The 17,354-nt window shown below is 56.3% G+C and overlaps 1 protein-coding gene across 3 annotated transcripts in view; it reads right to left on the bottom strand.

Moving 5' to 3' along the window:
- Positions 1 to 3,616: 3,616 nt before the first annotated feature.
- CNTFR (ciliary neurotrophic factor receptor) overlaps positions 3,617 to 17,354 on the bottom strand; it is a 177,500-nt gene continuing 163,762 nt past the window's right edge. For all 3 annotated transcript variants that reach the window (XM_040540225.1, XM_040540226.1, XM_040540227.1), the window contains 4 exons: positions 17,106 to 17,269; positions 6,694 to 6,874; positions 5,475 to 5,619; positions 3,617 to 4,821 (listed from right to left, as the gene is read on the bottom strand). In XM_040540225.1, the coding sequence (XP_040396159.1) occupies position 4,821; positions 5,475 to 5,619; positions 6,694 to 6,874; positions 17,106 to 17,269 (491 nt within the window). In that variant the 3' untranslated portion in view covers positions 3,617 to 4,820. The remainder of the gene's footprint in view (positions 4,822 to 5,474; positions 5,620 to 6,693; positions 6,875 to 17,105; positions 17,270 to 17,354) is intronic.

The following is a 17,354-nucleotide window of genomic DNA, read 5'->3' as shown; positions in this document are numbered from 1 at the left end:
AGGAGCCCAGACTTTTGGGAGGCACTTGCATTTTGTGCCTAAGCCACTGCTCCACTGCTCAGCCACACAGCTCCATTAAGTCCCCTCCTGGCTGTCTTCTTTCCATCAATCACCCCGTCTCTGTGAGCAGCCCAGACACCGGATCTGGGTTATAAATAAGACAATCAATCAGAGATGCTATTAGATAAACAGAGTGGCAGAAGCCAAATTAATGCTCGGCTTTTTCTTGAAAGGGAGGGAAAAAAGAGAGTCAGTTGCTTATTAGGGGACGCTGGTGTGGTCTGGTCTGTGTGCTGCAGTCGAGCTGTGCGGGCTGCGACCGGCTGCTGTGTTGTGTGCGGGGAGGTTTTGGGGTGTGAAGATGTCCCCGGTGACCCCCAGGGTCACGCAGTGCCAGGCCAGAGTCTGGTCTGCTCAGGATGGAGACGAGGAAGAGAAGAGTCCTCTGGGGCTCTTTAAACAACAGATGGCCTCCTCTGGAGAGGCGTCAGGTCCTGAAGTCCTGATCTGGAGCCACCAAGGACCGAGATGGTCCAAGGCTGTCCTTGGCAGTCTGCTGTGACTGTCACCTCTTGCTGCTGCAGGTCTTTGCCCCATGTCATTGTGGGGGTGCCCAGGGCTCTTGTTACCCCCAGGAACCCTACCTACAGCTCTATCTGCTATTCTGGAGGCAGTGGCTGAATCACCCAAAGCTCCAGGGCTCATTTCCGCACCACCAGAGGTGACCAGGCGCCTTTCCTGGCATCAGAACTCTCCTTCCTGAGCCAGCCCTCCTGCCACCAGGGAAAAAAAGTCCAGGGAGGAAGGCTACAGCCCACCAAGGGCATCCAGTGCTACCTCTCTGTTGGAACAGGCAGTTCCCGAACCAACATCCTATGGTTTTGGGAGGGATCTTGCATTTTGCTGGACTTGGCACCACTGCAGGTTAGGGACTCCAGGCTCCTCCAAGTCGACTCCTTTTGCATCCTCACCCCTCGCAGATGCTGCCCTTCACCCCCTCACCCTGGGCACCACCTTTCCACCAGCTCCTGCTGCTCTCACCTCCCCACCCCTCCCTGGTTCTGTGAGGAGGGAGGATGCTTGCCCCTCGGGGACCAGATCTGTGCCTACACAGAGGAGCAGCAGCTCTCCTGTGCCAGCTGGCTCAGCAGATCCCACCTGGCGCTGCTACCTGGCTCAGCAGGATGCATGCACGCTGTGAAGCTATCTTGGTGTGCCTTCTGCTTTCACTCCCCTCTGCCTCGCTGCTTTCGTCTGAGACTGGTGCTGTGCCAGGGCCAAAACGCACAGCACCGTGTCTGCTGCTATTCCTCCATCCACCAAAGTGTGGTACCCCACGGAAGCCCGAATTTGGCTGCTCAGCCCATCCTAGAAGTGAGGTGACTTTGTGCTTCCTATGGGGCCACACAGCCAGGAAATAGATCCTGCTTCCCAGCCACCTCTTCCCGAGTCTATTTTCTTGGGAAGTGCAGCGCAAGGCTGCTCTCCCATCAGCCATGGCTGAAAACAGCACCTAAGGTGGGATTTACTGCCACGTATGTGCTGGGAAGACGCAGGGACCCGTTCCGCCTGGCTGATGTATTGGATTTCATGTTATACGACGCACAGGTCTCTCTGAGCGCTGTAATTCCCTCTTTCTTCCTGTATGGATTTATGCTGCTAAGTGGATGGATTTTCTGCTTGGCAGGGACGCTCCCCTGGGACCTTCCCGAGTTAGAAACATCTCCGCACATCTGTAGGTAATATCGCCGGGGCACCTCGCGAGCGGGCTGTTACGACACCCCTTTCTTTATGGACTGCTGCTCGATCCGGAGGGGCTGACATACAGCTTCCTGCAGCCGGCAGCAGGACCCCAGGTGGCAGAGGGTGCCCAGGGCTGGGTTCAAAAGCCACTGCTCCCCATCAGCTCCTCATTCAGCTACCCTGGGCAGCAGGGGCACTGCTCCCCTGGCCCCTAAAACATCTTGAGGAGGCGAGGTTTCATCTCTGTTTAATGCCCTGAGCCGGCAGCCAGCCCTAGGAAGGACTGGGAGAGCCTGGTGGGGATGAAGGCAATCTGCCTGTCTGGGATGCTTCCCCCAGGCAGGGGCTGGGCCTGACATTTTCTTCTCTGCTAAGAGATGTCCCTTCCCCCTGCCCCGAGAGCCATCTGCTATGGTAGATTAGCCTGGCTTTTAATGCTGTGAATCCATAATTAGTGCATAATTAATTACCAGATGTTTTTAACACTAATGAAACATTAATAAATGACGGAGGCATGTTGTCTGGTAATAGGACATTAACCAGTGAACCAAGGCAGCGCTGTCTGAGCCGGAGGCAGGGCTGCGTGGGGCTGAGCTCTCCTCTGATAAAGCCCCAGCACAGCAAAATCCACAGTGACCACCTGGTGGGTGCTGGCAGCTGGCTTGGTGCTGCCTTCAGGCCTTGCAGATCCAGGGATGTGGTTATTTCAGTTCGCTCTGTCTGTCCGTCTGCTCAACCATCCATCCATCCATCCATCCATCCATCCATCCATCCTTCCCTCTTGCAAGGCGTGAGATCTGGGGTCAGGCACACCAGAAAGCAAAGGCAAGGCCAGGTGAGGGTAGCACACATTCCTCCCCATCCCTCCCAGCAGACCTGGAGAAAAAGGAAGGTAAAGGGACTTGTGGTGTGCTCTGAGCTGGGACCAGCTGGACACAAAGGTCCTGAGAGTCCCCTGAGCACCTCCACCATAGGCTGCAGTGCACAAAGCCCTTGGCAGACACAGCTTTGCACTCCCTTGTGGCTGGTGGCCCAGCTGGAGAGCTGCTGTTGGGACACTGGATATTAAAATTTGGCCATGCTGCAGGTGGTGCGAGCTGGTCCCTGCTTTGGTCTTGACTGTGTCTTGTGATTCCCTCCTTTACTTTGCAGCCCCCCAAAAGACATCCCCCCCAGCAAATGCTGCTCCATATACTCACAGATACGTGTGCCCACCAGGCACCACAGCAGAGGGAAACTGAGGCACAGCCCTTGTCCCCAGGGTTGCAGTGTTTGGGGAAACTTGAGTGCAGACTCATTGCACTGCACCCCGCTCCTGAGCCCAAGCCACCAGTGCAGGCTGTCCCCACACCCGGTCCTCGTTAGCCCTGCCCTTGATGGAATTTTAATTCAGAGCATCTGGGCCACTGCCATTTTTCCGATGTCAAATTATTAATCAGACAAGGAAAGTGCATTAATTGGGACTGTGTCGTCTCCTGCCTCTGGAGATGCCTTCAGCCCTCCATCCTCCTGCCTCCCCAAAAAGTGACAGGGTACAACCAGAGCTCAGGGACATCGGGGATCCCCCAAAACCCAGAAATGGGGACTGGTGGCACCCGGCCACCTCCCTGGCACAACATGGGTGCTACACGAAGTGGTGAAAGCCATCCTCTTTACACCACCAGGGGTTTCCAGGGGTGGGTACCCCCCCGAGCATCCTTGCACCTTCTCGGGATGTCCTGGAGGCCAGGTTTTGGGTCCTCCCAGAGAGGTGGTGCTGTGTCCCTCTCCCTACTGTCCCCACATCCTCCCCATCACAGCCAGGACTGTGCCTGGATGTGGGGAGCCAAACCCACCCGGCCAGAGGGGAAATAATGCCCAGGGCTGCCAGTGGTCATGAAATGATCATTTAATGAAGACCGTCTCTCCTGGTGCATGTGTGTGTGCGTGTGTCTGTGTGGGCTTTTTTTTTTCCTTCTTCTCTTTTTTTTTGTTTCTTTTTCTTTTTTTTTTTTTTTTTATTTTTAAATATATAAAAAATTCAAATACAGCATGTCAACAGTTGGAATACTAGGACGTACGGTATTAAATACTGCGCTTGGGTGCGGGCAGGGACAAGAGGAGCTGTCTTTACAAAACAGGGCCAGGGGTGGGACGGGGAGGAGAGCAGAGCAGGACCGGGGACAGCCAGGGACAGCGGGGGACAGGTCTGCAGGGCACCAGCTCTAGAGGGGACAGCAGAGCTATTCTTATTTTGTTGAAGAATTAAGACAAAGACATCAATGGAGGCGATTCCCTGTATCCAACGTGGTTAAAAGAGCATGGGGGTGTGGGGACGGGGGTGATGAAGGCTCCTCTGGGTGCTGCTAGGGGCTGTCTGGAGGGGCAGGCGCTGGGTTGCTCTTCCAGAGGGAGCTTGGGCTTTTATCATTTTTATCCCCATTTCAAACCCATTTTTTTTTTCCCATTAAGAACGAGCCAGCTCCCTACTCCTCACCGCACTTGTGAAAGCCACCAGTTCATCCTTCCACTATCCCCTGGGAGGGGACCGAGTCCCCACCCTGCACTCCTCTGGCTTTTCCATGCGGTCAAGAGCTCGCGGTGACGAGTCCGGTCCTTGGGGCTTCCCCCATGGCCGTAGGCTGGGAGCGTCCCCCAGAAATGTCCCGTCCCCTCTTCCGAGCATGCTGTCACGTTGTCACCCGCGTCCCGGCGGCGCGGTGGCGTGGCGGTGGCACGTCTTTGGCGTGGCGGGTTAGCTGTATGAGCGATGGCGGGGCTGGCCCGCGGGGTCCCGGGGCTGTGGCACAGTGCCCGGGCTCGCTGCGCCTTGCTGGGAGCAGGGACAGGGCAGGTGGCAGGGGGACGAGTGCGTGTCCTCGCTCTGGGCTCGGCGAGGTTTTCAGGGCAGGTCCCCAGGGGCAGCGGCGGCGGCTCTGTCCTCCTCCGCAGCGATGGCGAGAAGCGTGATACGTCCTCAACGTGTGCAAAATCGAAGAGATAAGAGACTCAAACCGGGAGGGAGGCGGAGGGAGGGCAGTGGTGGCGGTGGCGGTGGCGGTGGGAGGTTGTCTCCGCTGGGCTGTGACAGACGGGGATCTGTGATGGGGAGGAGAGGGGTCACTGGACTCGCTCTGGGCTCGGCTGTGTCCGGCCACCGACGTGGCTCTGGGAACATGCCAAGCTGGCTCTGACCTTTTCCCAAGAGGAAATTCACCTGTGCATCCAAAGCCCCCATGTCCTCCTCCCAGGGCCAGACCTCACCTTTCCATCCCTGGCTGTGTGCCACCGCCTCTCCCATTGCCACCACCAATGCCATGCATGTGCCAGAGGGGAGTAAAAAAACCCTGCGCCTATGGGTGTTGCAGTGGGATGGCTCCTCCGTGGGCAAGTGACAGGCTGTGGCACCTGCTGGGTGGCACACGCTCACCCACAGGGCAGTGGTGCCACATCCTTTATGCCCCATCGCCGCTGAGCACAAGGCATCTAAACCCAACCCCTTTGCAGGGTTTGGGGCAAATGTTTGAAAACCCATTTTGAGATTTCCCTGCCGGAACGCCTGATTTGGAAAGGCAGCCAAATTCAGTGCGTTGACAAGTAATTGCAAACACACCCAAATGCCTCATACCCAATGCTCTTCACCCACAGCCTGCTTAGTGTCCCCTTCCCAACCACGTCAGAGCCCCTCAACCCTCCATGTCCCCCCAGCACCCAACCCCATCTCTCATGCCCCCAACTTGGGGCATACTCACTAAATAAAGAGGACACCATAAGCAGCCAAGACCAGTCCAGCTGTCCAACACACTGCCACGGCCCCGCTGCCCACCACGGCCCCCTTGTCGCAGATTTTAGTGGTGGGGGGTGGCACGAAAGAGGAGGTGCTGGTGCTCGTTGTCTCTGCGGGGAGGGAGAGCAGATGGTGAGGGGAGCTGGGGCATCCCAAGATGCACCCCATGAGGATGTCCCCAAATTGCCCCTTGCTGGGCTGGGTGGCTGGGACAATGAGCCAGGGGATGGCGTGGGCCATGGGACTTTCACTGCTCTCACACAGGACCCAGAGGGTCCCAGAGTGCCCCCAATGTGCCATGCCCATGCTGGCCCTTCCCTGGTCCCGCACAGGACCTGTAGCCACCCTGCTAGCATTATTCCCAGCCCCGTTGGGATGCCAGCCAGCAGTGTCTGGACATGGCACACCCCTGGGTCCCCAAACCTGTGTGTTCCCTTCCAAGCTGCCTTGTGCCCTGCAGCCACCTGCTGTCAATCCAAAGCAAACCTTGCTGGGACCCAGCCCCATACTTGGACCAGGGACCCCCCGCCCTGTGCTCTTGGTGCCATCAGAGGTGGCATTTGCCTTTTGCACTCCTCCCCCCCCCCCCCCCCCGTGAGCACATCTGGCCAGCTGTGCATGCACTCCTGGCTGGGAAAACACCCTATGTGTGCTCACACACACACACATGTGACCCCGGCACCAAGCGGCTCCCGGAGCTTCCCTGCCTGCCCCCAGTGCTTCCCAGACAGCCCGCAGCTGGTGCCAATTGGGGGAACCGGTGCAGGGCCTGCTCCCATCCTTCTGGGAAGCCGAGGGCTGATAACATGCATTTGGACACAGTCCCAGCCCTTTCCTAGAAGCAGAGGCTTGTTAACTTCGTGGCTTTTATTTCTAATTGGCATCGCTCCGAGCCATTGTGCCGGGTCGGAGGTGTGGAGGGGAGGTAGGACTGGAGAAGGAGGGGGGCAGTGCTCCAGAGAATAATAATAAATCCCAAGCTTCACCGTGGCGCTTGGAGCATCCCAGTGAGGAGGATGCCAGAGGCAGGCGAGCTGAGTCAGCACTTTGTGGGACACTGTCTGACCTGCTGCTGGGGCCACAGTGGGGCTGAAGGCACGGGCTCCCCAGGGTGAGGGGGTCTCCCTGGCCAGGACCCCCAGGTGTTTGTGCTGGGGGGGCTGGGGGGGGGGAGGGGGGTTTACCAGTGATCTGGGCCTCCGTGGTGAGGTGCTTGGGCTCCTCCGTCCAGGGGGTGGCATGGACAGCCACGCTCCAGTCGCTCCACGTGCCGATGTCGTTGTCTTTGGCGGCCACCTGGATGATGTACTCCTTGCCTGCATAGGCGTCCGTGATGGTGTGAGATGTCCCATCCGACAGCTCGACCTGTGGGCAGCGGTAAGGTGATCAGTGGGTTTAGCCCTGCTATGGGGTGATAAAGAGACCTCACGGCACTTACGTGCCATCATAAGGAGAGAATATCAAGCTCTTCCAGCAAAAAGGCAAAATAAGGGTGTTAAGGGCTGGCTGTGCACAAAAGGCAAGAGGCAGGGTGTCAGCCCTTGCACCCATATGCCCCCTGACATCCTCTGAGCCATCCTGGAGGCTTTTCTGGGGAGGTTTTGGCCAGAGGCATGAGCACTGAGCCCAGCACAGGGGTGCAGGGGGAGATGCTCCGGCTCCAGCTAAGCCACGGGTGCAGCGAGGCTCCATCCTGCTCCCGGATTTGCAGAGCCAGAGTGGAGCTGCTTCCTCTAGAGGTCACCAGAAACTACTAAATGTGCGGGCAGGCTCTGCTCGGACATGTTGGGACGCTGGGAACCACAAACCCATGGCGGTGGGACCCACGCAGGAGGGACAGCGGAGGAAAGCTCAGCACCCACACGACCTGCTGGGGATGGAGCTGGGCTGCTTGGGGCTTATGGGGTCACCGAAGAGACACTATAGGATAACATTGCAGAGGCAGTGCTGCGTACCACCATGAACCCTTCTTTGAGATTAAAGCTTAATACCCTGCTGGTTTCATTTCACATCCACCCTGCCTGTGTGTGGGGCACGGGGAGCACCCAACCCCTTTGCAGCCATGGGCGCCCCTCTGCACAGCCCCTTCCTCCCCCCACGCCCAGCTGATGCAAACCTCCTTCTCTGCTGACACGTGTTGGTAATAAACATGTCTGGGGGGATGAGGGCTCTGATGCAGCCCATCTGCTGGGGGGGGAGGGAGGGCACGCTGCTTGGCCTCCCAACCTGCTGATGGCTTCAAGCCCAAGCACGGTGTCGAGGTCCCAGTGGCTTTGGCCAGCTCTGGGGACAGGGACATGAAGTATCAGCAATTTTTGTTCCCGATGAGCCCCAGCACCCAGCCAGGGCTTGCAGCTGGAGCGCAGGAGCAGGAGTTTTTCCCATCTCACCTGCACAGCACATCCAACACCCCAGCGCGGATTTAATCCTTCTGGTTTACAAGCCTCATCCACCAGCTTTTATAGCCACTTTGGGGAATCCCCACCAGGGAGGGGGACCCCTTTGTGTGTGTCTCTTTGTGGGTGAAAGCCTTTCTGCCCCCGTTCCCTCCTCAAGCACCGCATCCCTCCCGCCGCACACCCGGCTCTGTGCTCCCAGCTGCTCGCACGGCCCGGCCGGCTCGGAGCTCTACATCTGCAACACATCTGCTGGCACGGAGCAAAGGGCCTCCCGCCGCCCGCAAGGCGCGAAGCTGCTACCAAACCCACGGGGGAGCAGGGAGAAAGGCATGCATCTGTCCCACCGATGCGTTTCTGAGGTTGTATGGGGGGGACACCAAGCCTTGCCTCTCCTTGCACCCAGGGCTTGGTGCTGGTGCAGTGCAAAGAGGGTATGCTGGCAGCTATTTGGGATGCCAGGCAGGGAGCTTGCAGGTTTTAGGGTCCTCCTGCAGGTTTCGGTGTGGAAGCAGGCACAGAGTTTGGCATCATTCAGCCATGCTCTGGGGGCTGAGCCACAGCGGGTGCTTTTAACGCTCTGATCATGATCCCGAGGCACGCAGCCCTAAAGCTGCTCCAGCACAGCTGTTGCTACTCCTAGGCTGGGCTCAGAGGTCAGAGCGTGCCATGGTGCCTGTTCCCTGTCCCCCCTGTCCCCTGTCCCCCCGTCACCCCGCTGCTTGATGTCGGGAAGAGCGGTTGGAGCCGTGCCACGGCAGCGCCGGGTGTCACCGCTCGTTTGGGATGACGGCGAGATGAAAGGGGCCGTGGCTGCAGGCTGCTGAGGGCCACCCCAGGGTGACACTGACCCCAGGGGTGGGCGGGAGGCAGCCCCCAAGGACCCAAGGGGCAGGGTGTGACCGCAGTCACCTGCACAGGGAGATGCCTGCACAGAGTCCTTTGCATGGGGCAGGGACAGGCAAGCCCCCGGACCCCGAAATGGCTCTGTGCTGGGTTTTCCCATGTTTCCAGCATGCTGGAGAGGCAGAGAGCCAGCTCTGGGATCACACGTGCTGCTTCTCATCTCAGAAACAGGGTCAGGCTTGTAGCAGTCCTGTTTAGTGGCTCATGGTCCCTGGCACTGTCTATGCTCAGCACTAGATACTCACTTCCTGGAGTGGGCAGAGCCATCCTGTCCTTCAGGAAAAGGATTTTAGCCCATTTTGCTTACACGATAAGTGAAAAGGGAAATTCTGGGAGGTCTGGGAGGAAAAGAAGAATAGGATGCCAGTCCCTCCTGCAAGACGCGGCTGAGCATCCTCCAAGCTGCACTGGGTCTTGGCTGAGACCCATACCAAACCCACCCAGCTCCAGCCCTCCTCTGTCCCAAACCCAGTCTGGATCAGGGTGCTCAGCAGGGTCAGGCTCATCCTGAGAAAAACATCCTACCAGACTGGGAAGCAGGCGGCTTGGGAGGACGTGCTGGGGTTATCCGGCTGCCTTGTGGGTTTTCTAGTGCTTTTGGCACACTCTGAGCTCTCCTGCCTGCTCTCCGACCAGGGTCAGAGCAACCCTGCTGAGGTCCTGCTGGCTGCTGCTCTGTAGCATTTTCTCCATCCTGAAGAGCCTCACAGCTGCCTTCCACTTGGGACCAATTCCTGCTGCCCCCAGGGTGCACCCAGTCTGCAGCTGAGTGTTTGCAGATGAACATTGGTGGCATGATGGGGTCAAGGCTGTGCCTTGCCTGGGAGGATGCTCCCTGGGACTCAGGCTGGAGCATCTTGCTTGTGGGACCTGGGAGGATGCTGCCCTAAGCTTTTTAGACAACAGACAAAAAGGGAAGACATAGACTTTATGGGGTCATCAATCTCCTCCCATATATAAGATGTCCTGAGCTGTAGCTTGCGATCTGCAAGTGGCATTTCTGAGCCAGGCAGCTGGAGGACGCATCCAAGAGGGGACAGCTTTGCTGTGGTGGCTGGGAAGTCCCTGGGTGGTTGAGCACAGAAATGCTGCAGCAGCAGATGGGAAAGCACACGGGGAGCGGGTCCAACTGGACACAGATGGGGAGAGGTGGGGGAGAACGGACTGGGGAGGTCGTGGAGGGATGGATGGACACACAGCATCAAAGGGAGAGGGAGAAATTCCTTAATCCGCGTCCCTGCCACACAGAGACAAAAGTTGGAGAAAGGCTGTGCATGGTAATTTTTTTTTGGACGGGGGGTCTGCATTTTGCAGCCTGCCTTTGTGCACCTGCCAAAAGTCACTCCGGCTGGCTGTGAAGCGCTGCCCAGATTAATGAGGGATCAGTAGCCAGTGCAATGCAGAGCTATTAGCATTGGAAAAAAAAAGAGAGAGAGAGAGAGAAAGAGAGAGAGGGACAGGGAGAGAAAGAAATGAAAAAAAAAAAAAAAAAAGCCCTTGAGCACAGTAATTAAGCCGACAGCTTGCTTAGGACAGTGTGGGCTGGCATTCCATCCCATGCCATGGCCACAGACCCCATGAGCACATTTGGGAAGATAAAGGCGGGTGCCAAGGGCTGGCCAGTGCCACCCACAGCCTGGGCAAGGTGGGTGCTACAGGCAGAAGGCCATGGCCGTGGTCACACGTATGGGATGGGGCGAGGCACCCAGGCCACCCAGGGGCTTGGGGACCTCCACAGCATCCCAGGGGATATCCATGTGTGCCATGTCCCAGTCCCCCAGCCCCAGTTGTGCTCATCAGTGACAAAGCTGTAGCAGAGATGCTGCAGGTGCCCATCCCTGGGACAGCAGCCCCTGGGCTCCCCCAGCCCAGATGGACTTCGAAAGGAGACAGGGAGGGAGAACCTCAACCTTCCCTGCCCGAGTAGCTGTGCTGGGGGCTGGCGTGTGTTGGAAAGCCATGGAGGGGGTGCTGGGGGGCGATCAGATGCCTCTCTCAGCATCCCACATGAAAATGTGTTTGCAGCTCTGCTTTCCATTCCTTAACACCTCCTGCTCCCCTGTGCCACCCCCCAGGTGACAAGGACACTGGCAGCCCTTGGTTCCACAACAGGGCCCGGCACTGACCTGTGAGGCTGGGACTGAGCAAAACCCCAAACAGATCTTTGAGCTCCTGCTGGATGATCCCCTGGGTGCCCTCCCGGCAGCATCACCTGCCCCAAAGTTAAGGGGATGCGCAAACTGTCCCCAGAAAGGATATCCAGCCTAAATATTTCCCCCCCCTCCTTGGAAAAAGAAATCCATTGCTCTCCATCAAAGGACAATCCCCTTTGCTGCCATCTTCACCCCATCACCACACCTGCGAGGCTGACAACCTGAGGCTGTCCCTTTCTGTCATGCGCTGATGCACCACTAATCTTCCCAGATTTAGCTGGGATGGGTGGGCTTCAAGTCAGAGGGAAAAACAGATTTTTGAAGAGGAGAAAATACAGATACAGAGAGCACCAAACCCGCCGTGTATGCTAGTGCAGAGACCATGCACCTACCCCAGGTGTTATATTGTTCCTGGGCAAGCCTGGCTTCCCCAGAATAAAAGAAGCCTGCTGGCTCTTGTAGGGCTGAAGCTCACCTGCTCACCCAGCCTCCACCACGACCCACAAGCAGGGGAATGCAGCAGGTAAAGCCATGAGGGACTGGCCAGGGCACAGCCTGGGTCTACAAAGCATCGTGCCTCCTCGGGAGTCTCCCCAGGTTACCCTGGATAACGGGGGAGCCAGGACCTGGAGGAGGATGGGGCCAGGTGCTGCCATCAAGCTGCAATGGGCTTTGTGGGATTCACGGGATTCACTCACGTTTTATGGGCAGCTGCTGGTTTAGGTGCCTTCATTCTCTGCAAACCCGGGGGGACCGGCTCCTGGTGGGCTTTGCCCTGCCCCAAACCAGGGTTAACCCCCCCAGGCTGGGTCACAGCAAACAGCCACTGGTGCCTGTGAAACGATGCAGCCAGTGGCAAAGAGAGGTTTTGCTTTTCCCCTTTCACAGCCACCTCTGGAGATCAAATAGGTCTGACATTAATTACTCGTAAAAGAGCCCCCAAATGCTTCATTTTTTTGTGCAGCACTGAGGGAATCAGTTTGGCTAACTCCAGACAAAACTTTCTCCCCAGTCTCTGTCTGGAATAACTGAAAGGTTGGGAAAAGCGAAGGACCCTCCTTCCCCTCTGCTTGCCCTCCGCCAGCCGGGTAGTTGAGGAGCCCAGCGGGGTCTGAGCCATTGTCCCTGCTGTCACCCCACCGAAAAGGCTGCTGTAACGCTGCTGTAACACTGCTGCGTGCCACCCAGCCCCAGCCATCAGCCTGGGAGGACGAGATATTGCAGGGCTCCTCCGCAGCCTGGCTTGTCTCACACCACATGAGGCTGAATGGCTCCCTTCTGGCTTAAAATAAAGAGCATCTTTGAAAGCGCAGCTGTAATCTCGTTAATAATGAGACTCTTTCTCCGGATGCGCCTTCCCCTCCTGCCAAGTGACAACTGTCTGAGCTCGCTTTGCTCGCCGCCGCAGGAGGATGGGTCTGAGATGCTTGGGGCACTCAGCATCACTCTCCAGGCAGTGCAAGATGTATTTACTACGCAAAAGCCTCCTCCTGCTGCTGGGGCTGATGCAGTGGCCTGGGGGAATACAGCAGACGTGCCTCCTACCCTCATCCTCATCTGGAGCCCCCTTTAGCCCTGCCTATCCCATACTGAGCTGCAGGTGACACAATTTCAGCCTCAACATTTCACTCCCTCCTATTAATTCCACCCCCCTCCTTTTTTTTTTTTTTTTTCTTTTTTAATCACTGACTTTGCAGCCGGGAGGGGAAGGGAGAGAAGTGCTGCAGTAAAAGCTACCAGGCGTGAAGCTGTAACGGCACTGGGTCAGGGTGACCTCCCTGCCAAGGTTGCCGGGAGAGGAATGGAAGCGCAGGCAAAGCGGCACGGCGGATGCAAATGGGCGCAAAGAAGTGTGCCCGATGCAAAGTGACATTGCTGCCACCCTGGTGGGGACGTGGCTGCAGGTCACTCTGATTGCCTTCCTTCCTCTTGCCCGTCACAGGATGCATTAGGACATACTTGTGGGTTATGTCGACCTGTGAGATTCACGCATTTGACCAAAAATGTTGCTTTGCCTGGGGAGATGTCCTTAAACCTGCCCTGGCTGTCACCCTGCAGCAGTCCCTGCAGACACCCCTGCTCATGGCCCCAGCTCCTGATGTCCCAGCATGGCGTGAGGGCCTCTGCTTGCTCTTCTAAAGAAGGATGTTTCCAGCCTCTGCAACTGCTCATGGACGTGGCTCCAATGCTTCCAAAACAGAGGAGGAAGGAGAGAACCCAACCACATTATTAGCTTTAAATATCTCATGACCTTTTACTGCAAATCTCAAGATCTGAGGCGCAGCCCGCCTCACGGTTCGTTAACATTTCATGTTGTCAGCACGACCAATGGGCTCAATTAGACTTCTCGACGGCATCTGCAAATTGCTGGCAACTCACCGGAGGAAATCCTCTCTTGGCCTGGCTGCCGGCTCAAGAAGTACCTCTGAGCACTGCCAGGTTCCTGGGCCGTGCACCGAGCTCACCAGTGCTCAGCGCATGCCATCTCTGTAAGAAACAGGAATGAGGAGGTCCTGACCCAGCTCCCAGCGGGAGCAGATCTGGTGCACAAGCCATCCTGGGCTCTCCAAAGTCCCCTGGGACATCCCTGACCTGGCAGCCACCTGCAGGATGCGCGCATGGCCGGGGAGCCGCCTGCCCTCCTGCAGGGAGCCTGCCTGTGTGCGCGGAGATGGCTGCTGTTGTGAGTTAACCGAAGGAGCCTGTAAAACCAGAAACAGGCTATTAGCAATCCATTAGGAAAGGGTATCCAGTTCCAGCCTAGGTAATCCATTAGAGGAACATCTGAGAGCATTAGGAGAGCTCGCTTGGGGCCAGGATGGGGCTATAAAACAGAAGAGGAAACCATGCTAATCTGGCTTGAATTACAAACTTAAAAGCAGGAGAAAAATAAAGGATACCCTAAACATTTAATGTTTTATATTTAGGAGACAGAACGTGAGATTCTGCCAAAAGGAGAGAATAAAAAAACCTGTTTAGGCTACAAATATCCCGTCTCTCTTCTGGCAGGAAAGAAACTGCCAGCCCCTCTTCCAGAAAGGGAAGTTGCTCAGCTTTCTGGGCAAGCTCGATGACGGTGGGGCAGAGGGGAGTCAGCGTCCACCTGATGTGACACCACGTCTGGTTGTGCCACATTTGTGCCCTGAACAGACAGGAAAAGCTGGCGGCCAGGTTCAGCAGAGGTGGCACAATGGTTTCGGTGTGAGGAGCATCCCGCACACGTGGACGCTCATCATCTCTCTGCGCTAATAAATCCCAGAGCGCATGCTAATAACTCCCAGAGCAAACTCCAACACGAGAGCTGCTAAGTGGTCTGAGCGGAAATGCGCTGCTGAGCCAGGGAAAGGGAGGGCCAACGGGATGCTGAGGCTCAAATGCACCTTTGCAAGCCCTCAGCCATGCCAGGGAGGGGACAAGGGTCCCCGCCATGTCCCTTGTTCCTCACATCCTGGGTTGGATGCCCAAGGATCACCCAGCTGTCCCCGGGGAGGGCTGTGGATGCGTGCTGATGGCTAGCTGGCCCAGCAGTGCTCTCGATAAGATCCACTGCTCCCGCCACGGACGGCTTCATCTTCTGGTGCCAAGGCCTGGCATTATTAAAATCCTGAAAGGAAGAGCCTGGGAGAAAGCAGACGCTGATTGAATCAGGCCCTACGGTATTCGACAGCTCGACATCCATCTGATCCTATTAGTGCTCATTCAGTCCTGTCTGCCGAGGTGCTGTGCATAAATCAGCCCCTGCACAGATAATGGGAGATGGAGGGGAGGAAGGGGAGTTGCTGCTTCTGCCAAGAAACGCCACGTGCGAGCACGGACGGCTGTGCCTCTGGTCAGTCCCTGGTGCTCCCTTGTAGCTGTGCTCCCACAGGGATGCGGGGCATCCCCATGTGGCACCCAGCCCGCCAGGAGAATTAAAACCGTGCTGTGCAAATGTGGGTCCTGCTGCATCCTATCTCAAGGCACCCATCCCATGGAGGAGAGACCCGCCACCATCTCAGGACATGCAGGTGGCTGAGCCGGGCTTGGTCCCTCCAAGCCATGCCCTTCCCTCTCCTGGGCTGGATTTTGGGGGATGGAGGTACCCTCAAGGTGCCAGCAAGCAATAGGTTTAGAAAAGAGGGCTCAGCATGGCTTGGCCATGCTCACAGCATTCCAGCACCACGGGGTCACTTCTGGGGGAAAATCCCTGCATTTACAGAGTGCCCATGTGGGCTAAGCAGGGCTGTGGCTGCTCGCATCAAGGGGGCCCAGGGCTCTGGCTGCTGCAGCGCTGCCATCCCCGGTGTTCAGGAGCTGATTGAATTAGGCTTCGCAAATAATTCATCTGATGAATAGTGGCAGTTTTCCTCAAATCATCCACAAATCAGATTTTTCATTACGCAGCCAGCAGGGTAGGGAGTCAGAAAGCAAGGCTGGTACCTCGCTCGTTGAATGTTTGCACTCACTCACCGAGGAAATTATTGCCCAAACACATTTCTCCACCAGCCAGTGACTGTCTCATAAGGGGCCATGGATTACAAGCGGTGCCCAGAACCACCATGCCCTCGTGGGATGCCGAGAGAGGAGCCCTTCCAGCTCTCCATGGACCCACCCAGAGGACTGCTCTCCCTCCACAGCTCAGGGCATCTTTAATAAGGAGAAATCAAGTTTTGACTGCCCTGAAGCTGCCTTTTGCAGCTAGGGTGCCTTGCCACCAGTGTCCCCAATACCTCTCACCAACGCTGTGTGCCTGAGAGCACTGATGGAGATGCCACGCTGTCCCCTCGGAGGCACAGCTCCCAGCACCTACTGGTGGAGGCACTGGCCAGCCCGAGGGTGTCGAGGCAGGAGGTGGCTTGCTGGCACTCATCATGCGGACCAGGCTGCGGCGGGGCAAAACATCATTTTTTTTCCCCAGTGGTTTCATGAGATGAAAAAAATGACATTGCATTTCATATTTCCCATGCACTCTCCCAATTTTACCACGATTTGAACACTTCCCCCCCCCGATGAAAATACTGTCCCAAGCAAGTGAATATCCAAACTTCCCCGTCGCTGCCTTACCCCGGCGGAGCGCTTGGCGGCTGCTCTCTCCCTCTCCATGAGAAGAGAAAGGCATGGAAAGACAAGTGGGAGAAACCTCTCCCAGCCCCTGTCTGGTTTTCAAAGCTGTCAGCAAAACGCTTCAACCTCAAACAAGACCCGTGTTGCTGCCTTATCAAAGGAAAACAACAGAAAGAGAAAAAGCCGCTGGGATGACGACATCTTACAGAGACACAAGCATGGCACAAAGCCTCTCATCCCCTTTTCGAGCTATTTTTCTCCCTAAGAAGAGCTGCCTGGCAGAAAATCCCGCTTGGCTCCGCAGCGCAGGTGAGCTCCCCGGGGACCAGGTGTTGAGTCCCATTTGTCCTTTTTGGGGGGGCAAAATGGCTCATCAAGCAAAACACCGCTATGCTTGCCTAATTGGCTTTCCTCTGGCCCAGCTCAGCAGAGAAGGGATGTTGGATGAGACATGCCAGCGCAGCAGCACCTCTCATCCAGCGGCAGACTGCTTTCCTTCACAAGTGGAGCATGCAAGCAGCACACGGAAAAAAAAAAAAAAAAAAAAGAAAAAAAAAAAAGGAAAAGGAAAAAAAAAAAAAGCCTGTTCGTTATCTTCCTGCAGCTAACAAATGAAATCTGTCCTCCGGGCTGCCAAGGATTTCACTGACATTTTTTTTTTTTAAAGAAACAAGAAATAAAAGTAAGAGGGACGATAACATCACGGCAACCGCTCCGTTACCAACTGTGCTCTGAGTTACGGCGAGCGGTATTTTATCTTCAGTTCAAAATCTAAATGTGGCAGAGGCACATTTAAATGCAGTGACATTTATACTTTGAATGCCTTTTACATCTCGTTGGCAGGTTTTATATAGAACATATGTATGGAAAATAGATACAGGCCACGGATTAAAATGAGGAGAGGGGAGAGCCTGCAGAGCACATTTGTAGGCAGAATGTGACTTGAAAGAAAGAGGGAGAGTGGAGGGAGGAGGGAAAAAGAGAAGAAAAGGGGCTGTGTTGCCTGGGCAGTAAATAGACGTGTTTCAGTCCCTGACCACTCATTGCCAGCACATCCCCACGTTGCCACCACGCTGCCTCCTGCTCAGCATCACTTACGTGCTGCCACTGGTCCAGGATGAGGGGCCGATACCGCAGGAAGAACTTGAGCGGAAAGGACTCGGGGTCGGGCCAGGACGAGGGGTTTTGCCATGCCACCTCCAGCCGCCGGGGGTTATTGGGCACGGGCTTGGCCACCACGCTCTCTGGAGGGTCCGGCTTTACTGGAAGAGAAAAGATCAGCTGTTAAAGCCCAGGTGATGGCTGACGAGCTGCAGAAAAACACTTTTTGTGTCCACAGGTCAGGTC

This window comes from Cygnus olor, chromosome Z (assembly GCF_009769625.2).
Source record: "Cygnus olor isolate bCygOlo1 chromosome Z, bCygOlo1.pri.v2, whole genome shotgun sequence".
Taxonomy (NCBI): Eukaryota; Metazoa; Chordata; class Aves; order Anseriformes; family Anatidae; genus Cygnus; species Cygnus olor.
Note: the sequence above shows the minus strand (reverse complement) of the source record. Positions and strands in the feature narration are given on the sequence as shown.